The sequence below is a fragment of the Bos javanicus genome, chromosome 10, assembly GCF_032452875.1.
Source record: "Bos javanicus breed banteng chromosome 10, ARS-OSU_banteng_1.0, whole genome shotgun sequence".
Taxonomy (NCBI): Eukaryota; Metazoa; Chordata; class Mammalia; order Artiodactyla; family Bovidae; genus Bos; species Bos javanicus.
The window spans coordinates 21,655,255-21,678,804 of NC_083877.1; the positions used below are offsets into that span (position 1 = coordinate 21,655,255).

General features: G+C 55.0%; 2 protein-coding genes across 9 annotated transcripts in view; both read left to right on the forward strand.

Moving 5' to 3' along the window:
• ACIN1 (apoptotic chromatin condensation inducer 1) overlaps positions 1–11,071 on the forward strand; it is a 38,478-nt gene extending 27,407 nt beyond the window's left edge. For 3 of the 8 annotated variants that reach the window (XM_061430437.1, XM_061430432.1, XM_061430436.1), the window contains 11 exons: positions 2,099–2,240; positions 5,692–5,734; positions 6,593–6,726; positions 6,823–6,975; positions 7,483–7,624; positions 7,936–8,081; positions 8,336–8,443; positions 8,582–8,689; positions 8,901–9,225; positions 9,335–9,435; positions 10,135–11,071. In XM_061430437.1, coding sequence (XP_061286421.1) covers positions 2,099–2,240; positions 5,692–5,734; positions 6,593–6,726; positions 6,823–6,975; positions 7,483–7,624; positions 7,936–8,081; positions 8,336–8,443; positions 8,582–8,689; positions 8,901–9,225; positions 9,335–9,435; positions 10,135–10,461 — 1,729 coding nt within the window. In that variant the 3' untranslated portion in view covers positions 10,462–11,071. Of the gene's footprint in view, positions 1–78; positions 302–542; positions 605–2,098; positions 2,241–5,691; positions 5,735–6,592; positions 6,727–6,822; positions 6,976–7,482; positions 7,625–7,935; positions 8,082–8,335; positions 8,444–8,581; positions 8,690–8,900; positions 9,226–9,334; positions 9,436–10,134 lie in introns of those variants that run through there. The other 5 variants (XM_061430439.1, XM_061430438.1, XM_061430435.1 and 2 more) reach the window with 5 other exon arrangements.
• Positions 11,072–12,060: 989 nt separating this feature from the next.
• On the forward strand, positions 12,061–22,663 carry CDH24 (cadherin 24). Its single transcript, XM_061430440.1, has 13 exons — positions 12,061–12,149; positions 13,681–13,985; positions 14,168–14,462; positions 14,640–14,759; positions 14,833–15,000; positions 15,182–15,369; positions 15,699–15,952; positions 16,967–17,103; positions 19,611–19,732; positions 19,814–19,925; positions 20,533–20,781; positions 21,264–22,280; positions 22,371–22,663. The coding sequence occupies exons 2-12, from the start codon at positions 13,785–13,787 to the stop codon at positions 21,761–21,763; spliced, it is 2,346 nt and encodes a 781-aa protein (XP_061286424.1). The 5' UTR covers positions 12,061–12,149; positions 13,681–13,784; the 3' UTR covers positions 21,764–22,280; positions 22,371–22,663.
• The last annotated feature ends 887 nt before the right edge of the window (positions 22,664–23,550 follow it).

Genomic DNA, 23,550 nt, shown 5'->3' on the forward strand with positions numbered 1-23,550 from the left:
AGAAAAGAAGGGAAAGGGCCAGGCCTATCGAGCCAGCAGTGAGCTCGGAGTAGCTTGCCAGAGGATAAGAACCTTGCTCACTCAGCGCCCTCCCTCTCTCCTTTCCCCTCCCCTGCTGCAGCAGGGCCCTCCCCCATCCGCACACACGGGCTGCTGGGTAAGTGGCAAGATGGCTCCCCTGCATGTCTCCGGCTGATCGCCACCGCTCCGCCAGTACAATAGAGCCAGCCACTACCAGCAGCCTGGCCCTCCTCCTCCTCCTCCTCCAGAGAGACCAATCCAGCCGAATTCGGGGTTTGCCGTGAGGACTTAACGCTTATCTCTTAAAATCCAGATCTATTTTAGCCTCCCCTCACCACCACCACCTCTCCTTCCATTTACCATTTTTTGGATCCCTAGTTGCTGCATCTCGATTTTCTCTCTCTGGATCGGGTGGCCGGGGAGGAGGTGGTGGGATCTTGGGACAAGGAAGGTGTTTTGTTTTGTTTTTTAAAATTTTTTAGGATTTTTTTGTTTGGTTTTTGTTATTTCTTCCATTCCAGAAAGGGATAAACAGCACTTCCAGGGGGAGAAAAAAAATCATGTTATCAGAAAGCAAAGAAGGGTGAGAGCTTCACATTTCCATGTATCCTTTTTCCCTACCGCTCTAGCCCCCCTCATCTCCCTTCTCTTTCCCATGGCTTTCATTCCGTCTTTGGTTTTGGTTTGTTTTCAGTCATTCTGCTTTCCCCCTTTGTCCTTCCTGCCTGATTTCTAATTGGCCTCACTTGCCCTCTCTGTGTGGGAAATAGGTATTTTTTGGATGAGCCTTTTCTTTAGATTCAGGCAGTTGAATCTCGTGTTTCTGTGGGAGCCTATAAGCTGGGGGCACAGTTCCGATTTTCTCTCCCCCCCCCCCCCACCCTTCCCGTGCATCCCTCCCATGCTCTGGGGAGGCTGTTCTGACCTCTGAGTGTCAGGCAGCCTGTCGAGAATGCCGAATTTTCGGTGCTGGTTATCAGCCTGTGGAGGCTTGGCTTCCCCTCTCTTGAGACTTAGAGAGGGGACCCTGTTCATCTTGATTTGTTCCCTGCCCTCCCCTCCCCACCTCGGTGTTTGGGTGGTAGTGGGGGTGAGATTAGAGATACAAGTTAGGGATGAAGACAGAAAAAAGAAGTTGGGAAGCTAGTTTATCTGAAGTGAACTCTGAGATTCATTGCCTGCAGTGGGACTCTACTTGTGTGATTCGGAGGGGTGGGGGAGTGGGTTCAGTGTTGTGGAGGGGCACCGGCGGGTGGGATGCGTGGTGTGGGGGAGGGTGTGTCCTGACTGGGAGGCCTGCTCTCTTTATCTCTTGGAAGTTGGAATAAGGGAGTGGGAGAAACTGGGCGAAAGCTGAATGTAAGAACAATTCCTACACCTCTGAGCAGGTAAAAGTGGCCTGGTTCTTCTGAGCTTTCATACTTTGGCAGTGTTAATTTTTCCTTTTGGATTAGAGAGAGTCCTTGAAGCTTGAACCCTCACCAGCCCTACTCTCCCTACAGCCCGCACCCCACCATTTCTCCATTCCTGGTGTCTCCAGATCTGTAGGTCATTAGGCTTTTACCCTAAGCAGTTGATTAAACAACAAGGTTGGGGTCATTTGCCACAGCCTTGGCTGCTCTTTCTCATCTTTTTAGGACTTGGGCTTCCCTTAGTTTCTCATGCAGTTTGGTTAAATAAGAGTGCCCGTGACCATGGGCTGGGGAGGCCCTGGGGTTGTGGGCAAATAACAGTCACTTTTGAGGGACTTTTCAGAGAGGGATGTTTCTCCTCTTCATATAAGAAGAGTACTCTGGTGAACTACCTAAGAGCATTGGAGTCCTGACCTTACACATCACAGCTTTATCCCATCTGGGCAGTGGGAGGACGTGGTTGGTGTGATCTGTGCTCTTTCCCCTAGGGAAAAGGTTGTCTGCATTTCCTGTGGGGGCAAGGTCTCTAGTTTGATCTGAAAAGCAGCCCTCCCAATCCCACCCAAGTATTGAGGCATGGAGGTTTCCTTGACCCAAAACCTAACATCTTGTTCTCTCTTCCCCTTGGTTCTTTCCTGCCCCCCAACCTATCCCCATACTGACAGTGAGGAGAAGGAGGAAGTGACCATGGACACAAGTGAAAACAGACCTGAAAATGAGGTTCCAGAGCCCCCCATGCCTATTGCAGACCAAGTCAGCAATGATGATCGCCCAGAGGGCAATGCTGAGGATGAGGAGAAGAAAGAGGTAAATATCCAAGCCACCTACTGGGGTGGGTGGGCAGGAGTGGATGTAGGGGAAAGAGTAGAACACTCCAGTGATCCCTCTTCCACAGTGGGATAGTTTAAAAAAGGGACTAGGCAAAGATTTGGATCAGGACAGGGCCAAGGGAGAATTCGCTGGTTTAGCCAGGGAGACCCCGTGTGATGGGACAGGGCTCCTTCATCCCCCTTTCCTTGTTGGGGAAGTAGTGCAGTTGGGGAAGTTTGTTACCACCCAGAAAGTCAGTTAATGGCCCTTTATCCAAGACCCAGGTTTAGCTTTCCCTGCTGCCTTCTCTAGCTTCTCCCTGTGGTAGCCCCCTAGCTTTCCCTCCTTTTTAAAAGCATGTTGGGGCTCAGCGCCATCTAGTGGGCTTTGGTGGATCTCCGCTGAGCACCATGCTGAGGAATTTTTGTTGCTGATCTGCCCCCAAGTGGTCTTGTTGCAAGATGAAGCTACTTAGAAGCCAGCTCCTGGGGTGATCCCAGAGGCCCCTTGGCTATTTTTGTGACGCCTCAACTTACTTTTTGGGCATATATGTTATCTTGTGTCCTGCACCCAATTCAGGGGGCTCCTCCCATCAGAGCCAGCGAAGTCTTCTTGGCTCTTAAAGTAATTAGAGAAAGAATTAGCTGGGTTTGGGACGAGAGTAACAGGGTGGGAGGGACTGTTGTGTGTGTAGCCTTTCTTTGGTGTGTGTTGCGGGGGTGGGGGCCGGTGAAAGTGATTTGATGTGCAGAATATTATTTATTACAAGGTCCTTCTTCCCCGTAAAACTTTGTCCAAGTACCTCATGTACGGTAATCCGCCCGTAAAATATAACCCTGCCCAACTGGCCAATCGCTGATGCCGCCTCTTCCTCTGGACCCAACCGCTGCTACTGAGCTGCCCAGTCAGAGCCGAGTCTGCTATCCAGGTGTCTTGGCCAGAGGGGGGCATGTGTATGGGATCCTGTGATGGGCCCCCTTTTGCCTCCCTGCCTTGGCTTACATCAGGGGGCCAAGAAGAGCACTGTTCTGGAGAGACTTGTATTAAGAAAGCAAAAAGCATTTGGAAAGGGGTGGACTTGCATCATCTCCCTCTTTGGGACACCCCAAGAAGAGCTTGTGTCAGTGCTGGGGCGCCTGCCCACACACCCTTGCCCTTTTGAGGACTGTGGGTTGCCTTGTTTGCTGCAGACTGTTGGGATCCCCAACTAGGGCACCAAGACCTCCTAAAGAGTCAATGTGATCACAGTGCCAGCTGTAAAATACCAAGTGGGGCTCTCGGCTTAAGCTGTGACGACTAGGAACCCTGCAGAGAAGTCTAGGGTCTGAGCCCAGGGATTTAATGCTGATGACAGCCCAGCCATGTATCATCATTTGCTCATCAGATGGACTTTCCTTTGGTCCCTGTTGTCCATGGTGAAGGGCAGCATGTTGGTTGCTCCAACTTCTCCTCCATCCCTGGAGGCAGGGGCTCATCCATCCACCTGACTGGAACCACTGTCTCAGCTGGAGTCCCTGAGGAGATGCCACACACCACTCAGAAGAAAAGTATTCTGACCTTGCTGCTGAATGTGTGCCAGGTCCTGGGGCTATCCACCTACTACCCCCAGGCTGCCTTCAACAGAGGCTTCATGAACCCACTCGGTGAGAGGACCCCCTCCCCAGTTACAGGCAGAGGAGAAAGGGACTCTGAAGTCATCACCTGGATTCCAAGCACTGGGTGGTGGTGTTGCTGCAGCTTGCCACTGGTGGACATAGGGTCCTGCCTGCCTCTCACGATAAAAGGCCAGGACCATTCCTGCTACTCACAGGCCATCTCATCAGGGACTACAGGATGATGCCCCTGCAGGGCCAGAACTGATGTCTCTGCCCCTGTTCCCCCTGTACCCCTCGCTGAGCCTGGCCACCACCAGTGAACTGTCTTGACATCATGGAAACTGGGCAGCGTCCCCCCACACGTTTCCCTCCCGCCCCCGTGCGCCCCTGGGAGGACTCTGGCAGTGCCGTGCCGACCACCACGCCGTGCGCCCACCTTTTTTGCCAACCCAACCCCCCACCAATTGCACAGCGCCTAGCAGGGAGGGCTCATTCTGATTGGACCGGCGGTTGACTAGATACAGTACACAGTGAGGTGCGATTGGCTGAACTGAAGATCCCAGGTGTGAGATGGTACCTGGAACATTTGTCATATTCCTAGTTTATTTTCCTCTTTATTTTCTTCTTTCTCCTCTTTTTTTAATCTTTTATTTTGATTTTTTTTCTTTATCTTTATTCTGATTTCTTTATTGGATTTATTTATTTGGTTCATGTTCTACCTGTTTTAATTAAGACTTTTTTTTTTTCTCACTAACTTACCCATCAAGAGCGGCCTGGCTAGGGGTCAGGCTGGCCCTTAAAGGAGACCAAGGAGACTTGGTTAGACAACACAAACGGGGCTGGGGGGCGGATGGGGGAAAGGGATTTCATCCAGAGGGCTCCTGCCCTACCCTTTAGAAGGGTGGTAGGTCTTAGTTTTTCCAGAAATAAGCACTTAAATCTGAAAATGCTCTATTCCCCTTTTTGCTCTCTCTTCCTCTTTTTGCTCTGTCCACAGTCTTCAACTGAGTGTTTGGGGGCAGAAACTTGCTCAAAAGCAAGTTGGAAAGTTTCTGGTCATTGACAGAGCCCCTAAGGCATAAGCCCTGTTTGGAGACAACATAGTAGGGCTCTGCTAGAGCTTAGTACAGTGGTCAGAAAGTCTGAAACTCTTCCTGGGTACTGTCTGCCCTTCATAAAATCTTGTCTTTACCAAAGACACCTTTATATTCTTTGTGCCGGCACTTGGCTTGAGAGGCTCCTCTCCAGTGAGGCTGGTGCCGCCCTTTTCCACAGTGCGGCAGTGACCCAGGCAGCTCTAAGTCTGCTGTCCAAGCTGCTCGGATCTGCTGTCAGTGGATGCAGGCTGGGCACTGAGTGGAGGAGGGTTATACTGTCACAGTTGCCATCCCAAAGTTGGTTTTCCTTGTTTACTCATATTTTGCTCCAGTTAGCAAGGAAGACCTTAGAAGGACTAAATAACTCAGTTTTGGGCATAGCTTGTTGGGTTTGGCATCCTCTCCATCCATAGAGACCAGTGGAAGAGGGCATGACCAATGCTTTTAAAGGGCTGGGAGGTTATTGAAATTCTTCTTCCAGCTTATTTCTGGTTAAGCTAATACATAGGTGTGGTATGGACTAGATGACTTTTCCCTGCTGTGATGTTTGGTTTTATTTTTTTCTCTAACTTGCATTGATTCTGCTTCGTTTTTGCCGTTTGCCGCTTCTGTTTTGGTCTCTGTCTGTCTCTGTGTCTCTATCTCTCTGTGTCTTTGGAACCTATGCTGAGACTGCCCCATCTAACCTCCTTTCCACCTCTCTGTGGGGTGTGTCTCTTTCTCTTTTTTCCCCCCACCCCTTTCTTCTCTATACAGAGCTTGCTGCCCAAATCATTCAAGAGGAAGATCTCCGTTGTCTGTAAGTCTAGCCCCAAATCCCTGATACAGGTCCAGAGTACCGTAAAACTCAGAGTTCATAGAGAAATAGACTCCCATTCTCTCTCAGTGGCATTCTTGGGTCACCCCTTGCCATCACAGCAGCTCCACCCAGCAAATCTATGGCATAGTTAAGGCTCCAGTTTATAATTCAGAACTTCATAAACAATTCTTGTCATTTTTCCCCCATTTCTTTCTTAACCCTAATGAGATACACTGTGAAGTGTCTCACCATTACTTATCTATAGTCCTGCTTTTTTCAGGAGTAGGTTTGAGGGATTCCTATAAAATGCTTACCAGTTTATGCCTTATTATAAGAGCACATCTGAGAAAACGAGAGTTCCCACACCTCAAACAGTAACAACTTGAGCATTTTTCAATGAGGAACTCTTTAAGTTGACAAAAGTGTAATATTTAATAGATCTTTATGACTTAAATATCAATCTATTAGTGTGAATATTAACCTAAAGCATAACCAGGTCATGTCATGATCTAAAACTAACTTGAATTTTATTTTCATACAGTCTTTTCTCATTCCCATGTCATCCTCAGTATGTCTTCCCCAGTGCTTTAGGGTTTTCTACCAGTAAAAGTTTAAATGCTCACCAGCCTAGTTACTTCTCCCTTTTTGCCTTCAGAGATCAGTAGTTTTAATCTTTCAGGAAGTGGCTCCAGGCCTTCTGTTTACTCTGAAACACCATTTCCCCAGTCCCCAAAAGTGATATCTTTTAAGTTAACCTTTTACTAAAATTCCAGTTGAAGGCTACCTGTGGGTATTGTGGTGTGAACCAGCAGAGAGCCTGGGACCATCTAACTGTGGGGTCCTGTTTCTTGGGGACAGCAGCTACCAAGGGGGTGCCAGCTGGAAACAGTGACACAGAGGGGGGCCAGCCTAGTCGGAAGCGGCGTTGGGGAGCCAGCACAGCCACCACCCAGAAGAAACCCTCCATCAGTATCACCACTGAATCACTCAAGGTGAGGTGGGAGGGGCCGGGGAAGGGAGGACGAGACACATGCGGTGGGAGTAGACATGGGCCCAGTGTAACGGGGTGGGGGGTATCTGTGTCCCAGAGCCTCATCCCCGACATCAAACCCCTGGCGGGGCAGGAGGCTGTTGTGGATCTTCATGCTGACGACTCCCGAATCTCTGAGGATGAGACAGAGCGTAATGGTGATGATGGGACCCATGACAAGGGGCTGAAAATATGCCGGACTGTCACTCAGGTAAGGCTCCTGTGCCCCACTTTGGGGGAGGGGGGCCTGAATGCAAAGTGAGCAGCTAAGTAGGGAGCTAAGGTGGAGCTCTAGAAGGGAAATCTGTCTGTGCAGAGGGTTGGCTTAATTGACCTTTGTATGGGTCAGGAGAATACAAAATCTAACTTGTTGCCTGTAACGAAGTTCTGTTAGAACAGTTATACCAGTTCATTTACTTTCTCTATGGCTGTTTATGTGCTATAATATCAAGAATTGGGTAGTTGGAACTGTATGGCTCACAAATTCTATAATGTTTACTGTCTTGCTCTATACAGAAAAAATTTGCCAATTTCTGCCTTAGTTTTCCTCATGGACGAGTTAAGGTATTACCAATCCCAGGACCTGGCGGAGGTGAACCTAATAATGAAATCTCCCCCACTAGTGGAAAGAACACTTCTCGCCCCAAGAAACCAGAGGCAGAAAAGAACATGCCAGTTTGGTGTTTAAGAATCCCTCTGTTAATCTGATACCTTACAGGTGGTACCTGCCGAGGGCCAGGAGAATGGGCAGAGGGAAGAGGAGGAAGAAGAGAAGGAGCCTGAAGCAGAAGCCCCTGTGCCTCCCCAGGTCTCAGTAGAGGTGGCCTTGCCCCCCCCTGTGGAACATGAAGTCAAGAAAGGTGGGTGCAGCACTGAGTGAAGCATGTGGCTCCCTGAGTTCCCAGAGCACCTGGTTTGGACCTCTTACAGCAGCGAATGCCTTCTGCCTTGTGTTGTAGTATTTTACACATCTGTCTTGTTGTCGTCTTGTTACCAAGCTACTTGAGGGCTAGGTTTGAATCCGTTTAATCTTTGCGTCTCCATAATGAGGAGATCAGCCTGGACTGTACCTTGCACAGTGCAGGTGCTCAGCACATTTAGATGGAAGAGTGACTGCTGGTAGGGAATATAAAAGTCCTGCTGAAAACGATTCATGTGCTCTATTTGATAGTGACTTTAGGAGATACCTTAACTCGACGTTCCATTAGCCAGCAGAAGTCAGGAGTTTCCATTACGATTGATGACCCAGTCCGGACTGCTCAGGTGCCCTCCCCACCCCGGGGCAAGATCAGTAACATCGTCCACATCTCCAATTTGGTAAGTCATCGTTTCCAACAGTGCAGCTTGATGTAGAGTCAGAGCTGTGGACTTGTGTTTCTTAGGTTCACCTCCTACATCTGCTGGTTACTCACTCATTGACTATGAGTGAGTTACTTAACCTCACAACCTGTCTCATCTGAAAAATGAGAAAAAAGTATCACCTTGCAGGGTTGTCTCGAGTTTGTAGAGAGCCTGACCTGAGCATACTTCTTGTCTTCTTTGAGACCCTGAAGTTTCATTCTCGTTGGCAGGTTCGTCCCTTCACTTTAGGCCAACTGAAGGAGTTGTTGGGACGTACAGGAACTCTGGTAGAAGAGGCTTTTTGGATTGACAAGATCAAATCTCACTGCTTTGTAACGGTGAGGGGAAGAAGCCGGTTCTCTAGGTTGTGCCCTGTATCTCCTTTTGTGACCAACGTGGGCAGGTTTGAGGCCTTATGGCAAGTGGGAGGGAGGGAAGGCCCGTTGTGACCTTCTGCCTCTCCCTTCCTCCGTCAGTACTCAACAGTAGAGGAAGCAGTTGCCACCCGCACAGCTCTCCATGGGGTCAAATGGCCCCAGTCCAACCCCAAATTCCTTTGTGCTGACTATGCTGAGCAAGATGAGGTAAGAAACCAAGGGAGAGGAAAGAGGGGAGGGGCAGGGGAGGCCGCCATCTGCGAGACTCCAGCTGAGACCCTGGCCAAACCGTTGGTCTCTGAGGGTCCTCCTCCCTCCACTTCGGTTCCCTGAGTTGAGCCGTGAGTCTGTTCGCCAGCGCCTGGGCTCCTTCAGTGGGGTGATGTTGTCTCCACCCTTGTTCCTCCTCTGCCCGCAGCTGGACTATCACCGAGGCCTCTTGGTGGACCGTCCCTCTGAAACTAAGACAGAGGAGCAGGGGATGCCACGGCCACTGCACCCCCCCCCCCCACCCCCAGCCCAGCCACCACAGCACCCCAGAGCAGAGCAGCGGGAGCAGGAACGGGCGGTACGGGAGCAGTGGGCAGAACGGGAACGGGAAATGGAGCGGCGGGAGCGGACTCGATCTGAGCGCGAATGGGATCGGGACAAAGTTCGAGAAGGGCCCCGTTCCCGATCCCGGTCCCGTGATCGCCGCCGGAAGGAACGCGCAAAGTCTAAAGAAAAGAAGAGTGAGAAGAAAGGTACTTAGCTGCGGGGGCACAGTACCCACCTGTAAGTGGGAAAGGGACCCAGATGGGATGGGCCACAGGGTCACGTGTGTCAAGTCTGAACCACTTCCTTCCACCTCAGAGAAAGCTCAGGAGGAACCACCTGCCAAGCTGCTGGACGACCTTTTCCGCAAGACCAAGGCAGCTCCCTGCATCTATTGGCTCCCACTGACTGACAGCCAGGTGAGTGGCTGCCTTCCCGCCCTGCTCAGAAATTCATCAGGCTAGGGGGCACGGAGGGCAGAGTCATGTGACTGCGGGAGCGAATAGGCCTAGGTATCCTATCGGCTTAGGATAATAAGGCAGAAGAAGCTAAGCATCATGGAAAGAGGCAGTTTCAAGACCCAGTTGATTGTATGATAGAGAAGCCAGACCCAAAAAGGTAGAAGGTAGACGTGGAGATTGGAACTTTGTGTGTGTATCCAAACTGGCTGTGCCAGCCACACTTCTTGGAAGTTGATTTTAGTTAGCTGAAAAATTTGTGTTTTATAAACTCAGCCATTTTTCTGCTTTTTCCTTTCTAGGGATTTTAGCTTTTTTAATGGGGCTTTTTTCTTAATGGGCCTTTTGGGAATTTTAGGCTTATGCCACTCCACTGAAGAAAATAGAGAATTTTTTCACCTCTAAGTAGCTTGGGAAATACTACAGGCCAGGCATGGATGGTGCTGCTACCTGTCATGGCTGTAACAGGTGAAAACTGGGAGGGCTTGGGGCTCTGAGACAAGGACAGGTGTGACTGCTGGGCCCTCCCCCTTCCTGCGTAATAGCAAGGCGGACGGTGATCCTGAGCTAGGTGTGCAGGGTCCAGGAGCAGGGGGACCAGGTGGGACTGGTGTGAACGGGTTTGAGATGCCTGTTCTCTGCCTTCCCTGCCTGCTACAGATTGTTCAGAAGGAGGCAGAGCGGGCTGAACGGGCCAAGGAGCGGGAGAAGCGGCGAAAGGAGCAAGAAGAAGAAGAGCAGAAGGAGAGGGAGAAGGAGGCAGAGCGGGAACGGACCCGGCAGCTGGAGCGAGAGAAGCGGCGAGAACACAGCCGAGAGAGGGACAGGGAGAGAGAGAGGGACCGGGAGCGGGACAGGGGGGATCGAGATCGGGAGCGGGACAGGGAGCGGGAACGAGGCAGGGAGAGGGACCGCAGAGACACCAAGCGCCACAGCAGGAGCCGGAGCAGGAGCACACCTGTGCGGGACCGGGGCGGGCGCCGCTAGCTAGCCGGGAAAACACTAGGGAGAGCTGCAGGTGTGAGCCACCCTCCCCCAGGGTGGGTTCAAGGCCACAGAGGGATAGGTACAATCTCCACCACCCTGGAACCAGGGTCGTTCACACCATTTGCCCAGTGCTGAAGTCTGGCTGCCACCTGTCCCCAAATACCAAATGGAGCAGTGGCCACCTTCCCACCCCTGTCCCCCCTCCATAATGTATCTCGGGACTCAGCCCTTTCCTCTCATTTCCAGTGAAGTCTGTGAGAGGGAAGAGCTAAGTTAGGGAGGGAGGTATTGGCTGAAAAGTGGGGAACAGCCAGGAGCCCCAAACCTCCCTTGTTTTTTCCTCCATCCTGCTCACCACCTCTGGTACTCGAACCCCCCTTTTGGGAACAGCCGGGGCCAGGACTGGGTCACCTATGAGCTGAATCAGCATCTCCTCCTGAGTCCCAGGGCCCCTGCAGTTCCCAGTCTCTTCTGTCCTGCAGACCTTGCCTCCTGCCCACCGGTTCCACTTTATATCCACCTTTTCCTTTTGTTCAATTTTTATTTTTATTTTTTTTATTATTAAATGATGTGGTCTATGGAAAATAATAAAAATCTGACTTAGTTTTAACTAGTGTGTGATTGAGTGGCTTTCCTTGGCCAGGGCCTGGGTGAGAGCCAAATTGAAGTGGAGGCTGTCTCCTGTAAGTGCAGCCAGCATTACCTGCATTCCATACACTAGGCTGCTGCTTCCGGGAGAGGGGACTCCCCACCCTCCCTCCATCCCTGCCTCGGCTCTGACCACACCACAGCTGTGCGGCTTTCCCTCCCCGCAGTGAGGAAGACCCCCTGGGAAGATGACGGGCCTGTCCTGTTGCTAGAGGCAGTTGGTCACCTGCTCACCACCTTCAAGGTCTTCCCATAACTGCCACCAGGGGGCGGCAGCAGCTCGCTCAGTAGGCTTCTGTAAACGAGCTTCCCCAAAAGGCTCCGTGCCCTCCCGCGGATGTCTTACCTCGGTCCCTGACCTGTTTGTTCGCTGGGCCCAGCCCGCGGACTCCCTGGACCCGTCAGCCGTGCCTAAGGCCCCCAGCCGGCCTGCTACCCTGCCCTGCACAGGTTTCCAAAATGCCGCCGCCTCACGGCCGAGGTCCTCCGCAGTTCCCAAGGCCGGTCCGGGAGCGGCGAGCCGGGCCTCCGCAGTGGGTTCCAGGTTCCCGGGCTCACCGTGCGCTCGCCCTTCGTCCGGCTGCGGGCCGCTTCGCGCCCCGCGATGCGCCCTCCCCGTTAGCTCTTCGGGAACGGCCTGGCACCGAAGCGTGGACGCACCCACACCCGAGTGCCCCTCAGGGCGCTGCAGGCCCGGCCCGGGAGGGGCGCCGCATCTGTATGCGCCCGGCGGCCAGCAGCGCCGAGGGGGCGGGCACCAGGCGGCGCCCCCGCCCTCGCCGCGCGGCCCGGGCTGGCCGGGGAGGGTCGGAGGCTGGGCTCTCCTCTCCCGCGCGGCGCGGAGCCGCCTCGCTCCTCCGCAGGCGGAGCCTCCTTCCCCCGCCCCCTCCGTCTCGCTCCCTTGTTCTCGCCGGGGCCGCTCAGACCTGCAGCGGAGCCGCGGCGCCCGCTCCGATCGGCTCGGGGCTGCGCCCCCGGGACCCGGCGACGGGGGCGGGCGGGAGCGCTCCCCGCCAAGCTGGGCCCCTAGGCACTGCCAGGTAAGGGCGTCTGCCCTGGAGCCCACGGTCGGGAATCCGCGAAGGGGCAGCAGGGGGCCCGCAGCCTGCGGGTGTCTTCAGAGCGGTGAGCGGTGCGCTCCGCGGCTGGGAGCCACTGCCGGCTCCCTTCTCCCGCGCTCTACCGCTTTCCCTTTTTCCCTCGTACCTCTTTTCCTCTTTTTCCCATTTTCCTCTCCCTCGATTTCTCTTCATCCTGCCTCCTCTTCTGCCTGTTTGCTTTTTGTGCCCCTTCCCTGTCTCCCCAACCCTTCTCTCTCCCTCTTGTCTTGCTCCATCTCCTCTTCCTCTTTGCCTTTTTCTTCCTTCACCTTTCTCTCCTTTCCTGTCTTCCTTTTCCCGCTTTCCTTTCTCTCCCCGATCCTTCCCTCTCCCCTCCTCTCCTCTTCCCTTCCCGCTATCCTGTTTCCCACTCCTCTATCCCCTGCCTTCTCTTCGTCCCGCCTCCCTCCCAGGTCCCCGGCTTCCCTCCGGCTTCCCTCTTCCCTCGGGAAGGAAAGGACTGTCAGGTGTGTGTCTGCTCTGGGGGAGGAGGGGCGCAGCCACAGCCACTTGAGGGGTCCCCCCAGGAGGAGAAGGGGGAGACAGCGGTGGGAAGGGTCCTCTCTCTACCTTCCTTCCCTCATCCCCTCCCAGCTGCCCCCTCTCCCAGAATGAAGTTCTTAGCTGGGGCGGCCTGGTCTGACCCCCGCAGTTGCAGCCGCCCCTTTCTGCTTATCACAGTGCTGGCCGCCCTTCCACCCATTCTGGAGCCTGGTACCCAGGACTCCTCTCTGCCTTTCAGACACCCAGACTACCTCCTTTGATCTCTTTCCTCCTGTCTCTTGCTGCCATTCTTTCTCTGTCTCTGCGGACAGTCCCTGAGTCTTGTTCTCACTCTGCATCTCGCTGTGTCTCTAGCCTCTGGGTCTGCCTCCCGAGTCTGGCTTCTACCGCCCCCCTTTTTTCAGCTCCCCCCTCCCACTCTGTCTGTGAGCCCGGTCCCCCTTCAAGGACTTCAGCTAGCAGTGAGCCAGGGAACAGATTCTGGAGAGGAGGGGTTCCTGTAGAGGACAGACTTTCACAGGTTCTCAACCCTGTCTGAGGCAGCCCTCCTTATCATTTCAGCCTGACCCTTGGCACCCTGAGACCACACCTCCATGAATCCCAATTCCTGGATTTTTAAGCCCTTTCCATGGTAGCCCCCATCTCCTCCATCACCTAGCTGCACACTCACCCTGGGAGCTCAGGGGCCAGATTTGTGCTTCCAAGCCCTCCCAGCATCCCCTCTCCTATTTTCTTCCCAAGCTTTCCTATTCAGAGTTGACTGGCCAAAGATTTATCAGCTTAGAGGGCCGGAGGTGAATACAGGCAGAGAGCCTGGGTGGAGGGAAAGATCAGACTGCTCTCGTTCTCATTCTGGGTTCTGGGCAGTAGGGTATCTGGTTCCTTGGAGGTCTGATCTTTGGAGCGTCTAACTTTGGGAGGAGATGGTAAAGGTTTCCTCAACCCTGATCAGCTGCCTATCCTGCAGGTGTGGATCCATGGGGTAGCCCCAACGCCTCTGCCCCTCTGCCCCAGCCAGCTCATGCCTCAGCACCCAGGAGCAGTGAACAGAGCCTTGGCTGGAGCCCAAACATGTGGGGCCTGGTGAGGCTTCTGCTGGCCTGGCTGGGTGGCTGGGGCTGCATGGGGCGCCTGGCAGCCCCAGCCCGGGCTTGGGCAGGGTCCCGGGGGGGCCCAGAACCATCACTGCTTCGGACCCGAAGGAGCTGGGTGTGGAACCAATTCTTTGTCATTGAGGAGTACGCTGGACCAGAGCCTGTCCTTATTGGCAAGGTAAGGCTCAGCCCCTCCCACATCTCCCCTGACTCTCAAGGCTCTCCTCTGCAACTTCATCACTTCTGCAATGACCTTGGTCCCTGAGGATTCCCAACACTGTCCACAATCCTAGAGGTAGACTCTTTAACTTTCTGTCACCATTCTTGGAACCTGCTGCCATCTTTCCCTGACCCCTACAGCTGCACTCAGATGTGGACAGGGGTGAGGGCCGCACCAAGTACCTGCTGACCGGAGAGGGCGCAGGCACCGTATTTGTGATTGATGAGGCCACAGGCAATATCCATGTCACCAAGAGTCTGGACCGGGAGGAGAAGGCACAGTATGTGCTATTGGCCCAAGCCGTGGACCGAGCCTCCAACCGACCCCTGGAGCCCCCATCGGAGTTCATTATCAAGGTGCAAGATATCAACGACAACCCACCCATCTTTCCCCTCGGGCCCTACCATGCCACAGTGCCCGAGATGTCCAATGTGGGTGAGTACCCTAGGTCTGGACATCCTGGAGTGCCCTCACCTCTCCTTCCCCTACTGCTTTCTGCCCCAGAACCCATCTCCTTCAATTCAGCCCTGCTCGTGTCTAGGTCCCACTCATCTGCTTTTCTTCCCCACGTGGCTCTGTCCTGGCTGAGTGGGGTGCCGGAACCCCCTGCAGGGACATCAGTGATCCAGGTGACTGCTCACGACGCTGATGACCCCAGCTATGGGAACAGCGCCAAGTTGGTATACACCGTGTTGGATGGACTGCCTTTCTTCTCTGTGGACCCCCAGACTGGTGAGGCTAGAGCTCGGGAGCCAGGTGAGGCAGCTGTGGGATCTGGCAAGCCTGACCCATCGTCTCTCCCTAGGAGTGGTGCGGACTGCCATCCCCAACATGGACCGGGAGACGCAGGAGGAGTTCTTAGTGGTGATTCAAGCCAAGGACATGGGCGGCCACATGGGGGGGCTGTCGGGCAGCACCACGGTGACAGTCACCCTCAGCGATGTCAACGACAATCCCCCCAAGTTCCCTCAGAGTAAGGGGCCAGTGCCGCCACCTGAGCCATCCTTTGACCACCCCACCCCACCCCACCCCTGTCGCCTCTGGAGAAGCCTCCTCCCACCCCTTCCCCCAGCCAGGCCTGGGAGAAGGACGTGCTGGGGGAGGGAGGAGGGCTGGGAGCCTCTCTAAGAACATCTCCCTCCATCCACCCCAAGGCCTGTACCAGTTCTCTGTGGTGGAGACTGCTGGGCCGGGCACCCTGGTGGGCCGGTTGCGGGCCCAGGACCCAGACCTGGGGGACAACGCTCTCATGGCATACAGCATCCTTGACGGGGAGGGGTCGGAGGCCTTCAGCATCAGCACAGACTCCCAGGGTCGAGATGGGCTCCTCACTGTCCGCAAGGTGAGTGCTTCAGACCCACTCACACCTGCCTCCTGCCCCAGAGGACAGGCTTCTCACCAGGCTAGAGCAGACTTGGGATCTCTGTGTTGGAGCTCAGAGATTGTGGTCCTCTCCTCATCCTTCAGATGAGAGTCTGGGGCTCAGAATGGGCGAGTGACTGGCTCGAGGACTTTGCACAGGGCAAGTCTTTGATGGAACTGGGGGCAGACCTGGAGTTCTGACCAAGTAATCTGCCCCCCACCACCCTGACCACTGAGGCCACTGCCCCTCTGGTGCCCACCTCCCTGAGGCCTGCACCTCCCTCAGTAACTTCATCTCCCTCACCATAGCCCCTAGACTTTGAGACCCGTCGCGCCTACTCTTTTCGCGTGGAGGCCACCAATACGCTCATCGACCCAGCCTATCTGCGGCGAGGGCCCTTCAAGGATGTGGCCTCAGTGCGCGTGGCTGTGCAGGACGCGCCAGAGCCACCTGCCTTCACCCAGGCTGCCTACCACCTGGCAGTGCCTGAGAACAAGGCTCCTGGGACCCTGGTGGGCCAGGTGTCAGCCACGGACCTGGACTCCCCAGCCAGCCCCATCAGGTGAGCTGGCGGGGGCAGGGCGGGGCCTCAGGGAAAGGGCCCAGCCGCAGGCTATTCCCACCCAAGGATTCACCCCCCCCACCCCCCCCCACCCCCCGTTCCCTGCCCATCACACTCCCCTCCTGGTAGAAGTCTTCCCCACTGCAGGCCTGGGAGCCAGGGGAGGGCTGGAGGACCTGCTAACCAGACTCTCCACCCATCCCTGCGTGGATGGCAGTGGCGCCTCCCAGTGGCCATGAGAGCGGATATGGCATTTCACCTGATGAGTGCGCCAGATCAGCTGATGGCTGTGGCTGTGGCTATTGATCACTCCCTCAGTGCCTCACATTTTACTCACTTGATAACATTTCATTTTCACAACAACCTGTGAGAGAATTGAAGATAAGGGTAGGAGTCTTCTCAGTTCCAGCTGCTTTAGAGGCTCAGCCCTGAGAGGTTGCGTTAATGTGCCCCAGGTCACACTTTCAGTAAGCAGCAACACTGGAATTCCAATCCAGACTTGTTGGCCTCAAGAAGACCCACTCTTTCCACCTCCCCAGCCTGCTGCCCAGCATCCCTGTCACAGCACTGAGGGAGGGGCCAGTGTCATTCTCCTTTGATAGTTGAGGGAACGGGTTAAAAGATTTGCCCAAGGTCACACAGCTAGTCTGAGACAGAGCAGAGACAGAACTCAGGTCCTCGGTCCCCAGAACAGAGCCCAAGAGTCAGAAAGACAGGCAGTGTTTGCGCCATGCCACCTCTGTCTCTCTTCCCACAACCCCATGAAACTCAGCACCCCATGTCATAGGATAGGTGTTTAATATTGGTGACTGCCCAGAGATATTTGTCTTTCGAGGGGACCCTAACGTGAATTATGGCTCCAGGTGCACAGGGCAGGCCCTGCCTGGTCAGCTCATGCAGGCCCTTTGCCCAGATGAGCCAGGAGGCCCAGCAAGGTGAACAGGTGGGAGGGAGGGGTGGCCACCAGCTCGGCCCTGCCCCAGCTCAGCCCCGCACCTGGCTCCATCTCCCCAGATACTCCATCCTCCCGCACTCGGACCTGGAGCGCTGCTTCTCCATCGAGCCTGAAGACGGCACCATCCGCACAGCAGGGCCCCTGGACCGAGAGGCTCGTGTCTGGCACAACCTCACAGTGCTGGCCACAGAGCTTGGTGAGGAGTCCTGGGCCTCCAGGAGGGCTGGGAGGAGGCGGCAGCCTCCTGGCAGAGGGGCCATCCCTGGGGATGGGGTGAGGGGGGTGTTAGTGCCACACACCCCCACCCAGGGTATAACGACTAGGTGCCCAGCCTGGATCATTACCACCAGGCAGGCTCTCTGGTCTCCTGGGCTGGACTGGGCATGGTGGGTTGGCTTAAGCATTTCCCCTCACCTTTAATTTGCTCCCATAGCTGACTTTCCCCAAGTCAAAATAAATCTAACCTCAGATAGCTCTCAATCCCTAAGAACCCCGACATGCACCCTGGGACACCCTGCTTTGCCCAGTCTCTGCTTCAGGCTAAAGTGGGAACGGGGAGGAGCTGGGCCCTCCTCTGGGAGCTGACCGGGGAGTGCCAGCAGCCTCTCCCTGGGAAGCTTTGTGGGAAGCCCCCACGGGAGGGGAGAGGGGCCAGGTCCCTGCACTGCCCATGTCGGTCAGCAGTCATCAGCAGCATGGTTCAGCCGCCTCTGGGCAGCTGTGGCCCGCGGGGGCAGGGAGGCCTCCCCTCCTTCTGTGAACCTGTCCTTGCTGTGCCTGCTCATGCTTCAGCGTCTCCCACGTTTGCTGTCCATGTCCTGTCTGTGGAAGTTGTCCCTGTGTGCCTACATACTTACACCACGTCAATGAAGAGCTAAAGCGCAATGTGTACATATGGGTGCACACTTCATGTGTGTGAAAAATACATATACACACCTACACATATGCTTATGAGTATATGTCTATAGTTGCATATATATGTGTATGTAGTTGAGTGTATAGAGTTATATTATTTGTGGATATATGTAATTGGATATGTATAGTGAAACTTGGTAGCTCAGCTAGTAAAGAGTCTGCCTGCAATGCAGGAGACCCCGGTTCCATCCCTGGGTTGGGAAGATCCCCTGGAGGAGGGCATGGCAACCCACTCCAGTATTCTTGCCTGGAGAAAACCCCTGGACAGAGGAGCCTGGTGAGCTACAGTCCATGGGGTCACAAAGAGTCAGACACGACTGAGCGACTAAGCACAGCACAGTGATAGACGCAGTAGCTGTTTGTATACATTGTTTTGTGTATGTGAGTGTTTGTGGACAGGTAGTAATAATTTACTACTTACTGTATATCAGACACTGTTCTAAGTACCAAATGTAGATGCATTCACTTCATCATCACCACAACTTTATGAGGGATGTATGATTTTTTTTCTCCCATTTTAAAAGGAGGAAACTCAGACAAAGAGAAGTTAAGTAACTTCCCGAGGTCACGCAGACATTAAGTGGTGGGGCCTCAGTCGGGTTACAGTCTCAGCAGTTATCTCCTCCACCATATGTGTTGAACTATATGTGGATAGGTTTATGTTTATGAGCGTGCAGCTGTGTGACAGTGCGTGCATGTCTGTCCATGTGAACATCCCTGTGTGTGCTTTGGCCGTCTGTTTACGTAGCCCTGTGTGTGTGTGTGTGTGTATTTCTCTCACTGCCTTCTTACCTCCTGTCAAATCCTGCTGCCCATGCCCCCAAATCCCAATATTGAGTAGCAGGCCCTGAGCCCTTACTGCAATGAAGGACGGACCCCAGCCCTGTCCCATCTCCCAGACCCTTTAGCCAGGCAGTCCACTCCTCTGCCTGGGCTGTGACCTCAGCCCCTTCCCAAGAGCCAACCAGCTCTCCCTCAACTTGGCGGAAAGACTAAAGGAACCAAGAGATTTAGCCTAGGGGAGATGAGCGCTGGGGAGGGCAGGGATGCACACTTCGCATTTTCTCTTGGATGCCATTGGCAGTGAGGAGCAAGGCAGGGTAATGATGGGGGCCACCCAATGACGAGGGGGCCTGTCTATGGCTGTGGTACCCAGGCTGGCCTGGCTCTGCGCCTGAGAATCAGGTAGCTCCTCCCTCCCTGAGGTCAATTCTAAGTGATACTCATTGCTACACCACAGCCTCCCAGACCTCTGATGGGGCGTGTGTGTGTGTGCACGAGTGCACATGTGTGTATGTCTGTCCCACTGTTTTCATGCATGAAAATGCATTCTCCACATCCTGGGGGTGGTGATGCTACATTCACTGTACATGTGGAACATTCCTTCTGTGTGTGTTGTATTCGTTTTAAACACTGAGCACATCGAATGTGTGGTATGAATGTGCTGCATCTTTCATGGCTGTTGTCTGGTTTGCATCGTCTGTCTACCTTTCCTTGACGGTGCCTGTGCCCTGCGTGTGGGTTATTGTTCATGTATGTCATGGGTGCACACTCCTGTTGAATGTATATGGGGTATGTATTCCACATATTCTTGGGTACCGCATGGATGTTATATGCACTTGTTCCCTTCACTTCACAACATAGATGCTACCTGCATATCGCATGCATACCTCATGTGTCTCACATGCATGCCATGTTCTGGATGTGACATTCACACACCATATGTACTGTGTGTAACTGTGATGTGTGTGCTTGCGTGGGGTGCACGTGTTCGTGTTCTGGCTTCAGACAGCTCTGCACAGGCTTCCCGGGTGCAAGTGGCCATCCAGACCCTGGACGAGAATGACAACGCTCCCCAGCTGGCTGAGCCCTACGACACCTTTGTGTGCGATTCTGCAGCCCCCAGCCAGGTAAGCCACGGAGGCAGGCGGGTTAGGACCTCAGGACCTCCAGCTGCCCACTCCATACGAGGTTTCTCTTCTTCCTCTCAGCTGATTCAGGTCATCCGAGCCCTGGACAGAGATGAAGTTGGCAACAACAGCCGTGTCTCCTTTCATGGCCCTCTGGGCCCCGATGCCAACTTCACTGTCCGGGACAACCAAGGTGGGTAGCCTCCTACAGCTGTGCCCTTACCTGCTTCCCTCTCCTCCTCCACCATCCCTAACTCTACCCACCTATCTGGAGCTCCACCCTACAGAATGTACGTGCAGTTTTGGGAGTTCCTTGATGGCCTGTTGGGGTGGGGGCAGGGGGGATGTGTATGTGTTCAGTTGTATCCAACTCTGTGACCCCATGGACTGTAGCCCACCAGGCTCCTCTGTCCATGGGATTCTCCAGGCAAGAATAGTGGAATGGGTTGCCATTTCCCATTCCAGGAAATGGAGATGCCGACTTCATCTCCAGGGGATCTTCCTGACTGAGGGAGCAGACCCACATCTCTTGTGTTTCCTGCATTGGCAGGCAGGTTCTTTACCATTGATGCCAAAGGATTCTGGGATTTAGGGCTTTCACTACAGGGGCCTGGGTTCAGTCCCTGGTTGGGGAACTGAGATCCTGCCAGCCACGCAGTGTGGCCAAAATAAATAAAAGAAGGTGGCTGTAGTTTTGCTCTTTGCAAACCTTCCCCACAGATAGCTTTGTCTCCATGGGCTGCACCGACTGTAGTGGGAAGGTATCCCAGGGGGTGCCCAAAGACCTGTCTTTCCTACAGATGGCTCCGCCAGCCTGCTGCTGCCCTCTCGCCCCGCTCCACCCCGCCAGGCCCCCTACTTGGTTCCCATAGAACTGTGGGACTGGGGGCAGCCAGTACTGAGCAGTACAGCCACAGTAACTGTCAGTGTGTGCCGCTGCCGGCCTGATGGCTCCGTGGCGTCCTGCAGGCCCGAGGCTCAGCTCTCACCTGCTGGGCTCAGCACCGGGGCTCTGCTTGCCATCGTCACCTGCGTGGGCACGCTGCTGGGTGAGTCAAGCCATAGATGGGGTCATAGATGTGAGGTCCAGGCCTTCAGAGGGTGTGGAGAGAAGCAGGACCTTGGACATAGGGAAGTCCACCCTAGGTCATGAAGGAACCCTCATGCCTGGGTATTCCCACTGCCTGATACACCCAAGAGAAACACTCTGGCCTCATATCCCTGACCTGCCAGGCTAAGGACAGTCATGAACCATAAAAACTATTTACTGAGCCCCAACTCTGGGCCATATGTGGTGCTGAGCACATCACTTGGTATTTCATCCTTTCAACAACCTTAAGGGGTAGATATGTTTCCCCTCTTTTCCACACAAGGAATCCAAGGGCCAAAGAGGTTCAGAGAGCAACTCTCCTTGGTCACACAGCAAGTAAAGGGTTGAAGTCAGGAATTCGAAAGCATTTTGCCAAAGGTCAAAGCTAGGGCTTGCCACGCCTAGGCCTTTCCAAATGGAACTTGTGCGCCTCTCCCCCAGCCCTGGTGGTGCTCTTCGGGGCTCTGCGGCGCCAGAAGCAAGAAGCCCTGATGGTGCTCGAGGAGGAGGACGTGCGCGAGAACATCATCACCTACGACGACGAGGGCGGCGGTGAGGAGGACACGGAGGCCTTCGACATCAGCGCCCTGCAGAACCCTGACGGGGCGGCCCCGCCGGCGCCTGGCCCACCCGCGCGCCGCGATGTGCTGCCCTGGGCGCGGGCACCACGCCAGCCCCGGCCCCCCGGCCCCGCCGACGTGGCGCAGCTGCTGGCGCTGCGGCTGCGCGAGGCAGACGAGGACCCCAGCGTGCCACCCTACGACTCCGTGCAGGTGTACGGCTACGAGGGCCGCGGCTCTTCCTGCGGCTCCCTCAGCTCCCTGGGCTCCGGCAGCGAGATCGGCGGCGCCCCGGGCCCGGCTGAGCCGCTGGACGACTGGGGGCCGCTCTTTCGCACCCTGGCCGAGCTCTACGGGGCCAAGGAGCCCCCAGCCCCCTGAGACCGGCCTGGCCCTGCCCGCGCTTCCCCCATCGAAGCGGGGTGGCAGCGTAGGCCCTCTGAGTGAGCCCCCCGGGTCCAGGCAGGCAGCAGCAGCCCAGGGGCCCCCAGGCCTCCCCAGTCCCCGTGTCCCTCCTCCCCACCTCCCCAAGGCAACCGCCTCCTTACGTCCCTCCTCCCCAGTCGTCTGTTGGTCTCTGTCCAGGGATCTGTCTGTCTCTGACACGCTCCCTGTCTGGGTCTGGGTTGTGCGGCTCCGACTCTGAACCTCCCACTTCTCTCACTGTGATTCCACTCTTTCGTGGCTCTGTTTTGGTCTGCTCCATTCTGAATCTGTCACACAGATGTGTCTCCCTTGCACACACACATGCTGTCTGTCTGTCTCCTGCCCACATCTGCCCACATTCTCTGTGGGTCCCTGTGATTGGCTTTTTGGTTTTTTCTGTTGTCCATCCCGAAAGCAAGAGAAACGTCCAGCCACTGCTGCCCACCCTCCTGCAGGGGACGTTCTGCCCCAGGTCAGTGTGCCTAGACCTCGTGGAGCACCAGGCTGGCCCAAAGCCTTCCCCCACTCACCGCCTCTCACTCTGGCTCTCCTGTGTTTACAGACCTGCCCGCATGGTTCCATCCATCACTCATGGCCTCATCCTGGCTCCACTGGCCTCCAGCAGAGAGAGGGAGCCAGCCCACCTCCCAGGGCGAGAGCTCCAGCCCCCTACTGTGGCTGCCTCCCAGGAGCTCTGCCCAGCTGTCAACCGGCCTTGGGCATCCTGGCTCTGGGCATCGTCTTGTATGCTTCCCAGCCCCTGGGGGAGGGGAAGGAAAGAGGGAGGCTGCTGGGGAAGGGGAAAGAGGGCGGAAGGGGAGGGGCCTCCATCTCTAATTTCATAATAAACAAACACTTTATTTTGTAAAGCTGGAGCCCTGCTTTCCTTTCCACACTCAGGTGTCTCTCAGAGCGTGTCGCTGTGCTGAAGGGCTGGAAGAGAGGCCTAAGCCCACCCCCTTGGCTCATTCTCTTTTCTCCTTTGGGGGACAGTCTGCTTCAAGTCCCTTTCACAGAGGAGAGTTTGGGTTGATTCCATTCTGGGACTAAGGAGATAATGACTCGTTCCCCTGCTCTCACCACCTCTGGGTTCTCTGTTGGTCTCAAAGTGTCCAAGGAAATTAAAACGTGGGGCTTGGCCAGAGGGGAGAGCAGGAGGGAGAGTGTGGAGAGAAGGAGGAGCTATAAAGAGACTAAGGAGAGAGGAAGAGGGGTTCTAGACTAGGACAGTGGGCAGGGGACAGCAGAGGGGAGCAAGCCAGTGCCTCCTGGGGCCTGTGGTCCCAGCTGGAAAAAGGCTGGGTCGGGGTAAGGTGGCACAGTCACAGTGGATCTGCCACCTCCACCCTTCATTCTTCCCAGTCTGTGGTCTTGTTCTTCATGGGCACAAAGGAGGGGAGACAGGGACTCCAGAAAGGTGGGCTGTTTTAGGGGTTGAACCAAAGTCAACCGGGACAGGAGCCCAGCGGGTGGCCAGCGTCTCTCACCGTGGGCTCCTTGAGTAGAGAAGGGGTCCACCCAGCAACAAACATTAGACTTGGCCCCGGTCTCGTAAGTCCAGCCACGGCTCCTGGGGAGTAGATAGGTCAGGACAGGTCCTTGTGACCTTCCCTTCCCAGTGCGAGGGCGGATAGTCAGGGGAGGCTGCTCCAATGGGAAGGTGCCTTCTTGTACCTTACGTTCTGTGTGGTTAAGGCAACCAGGGAGGACAAAGACCCCACTCTGACGGGCCGCCTCCATCC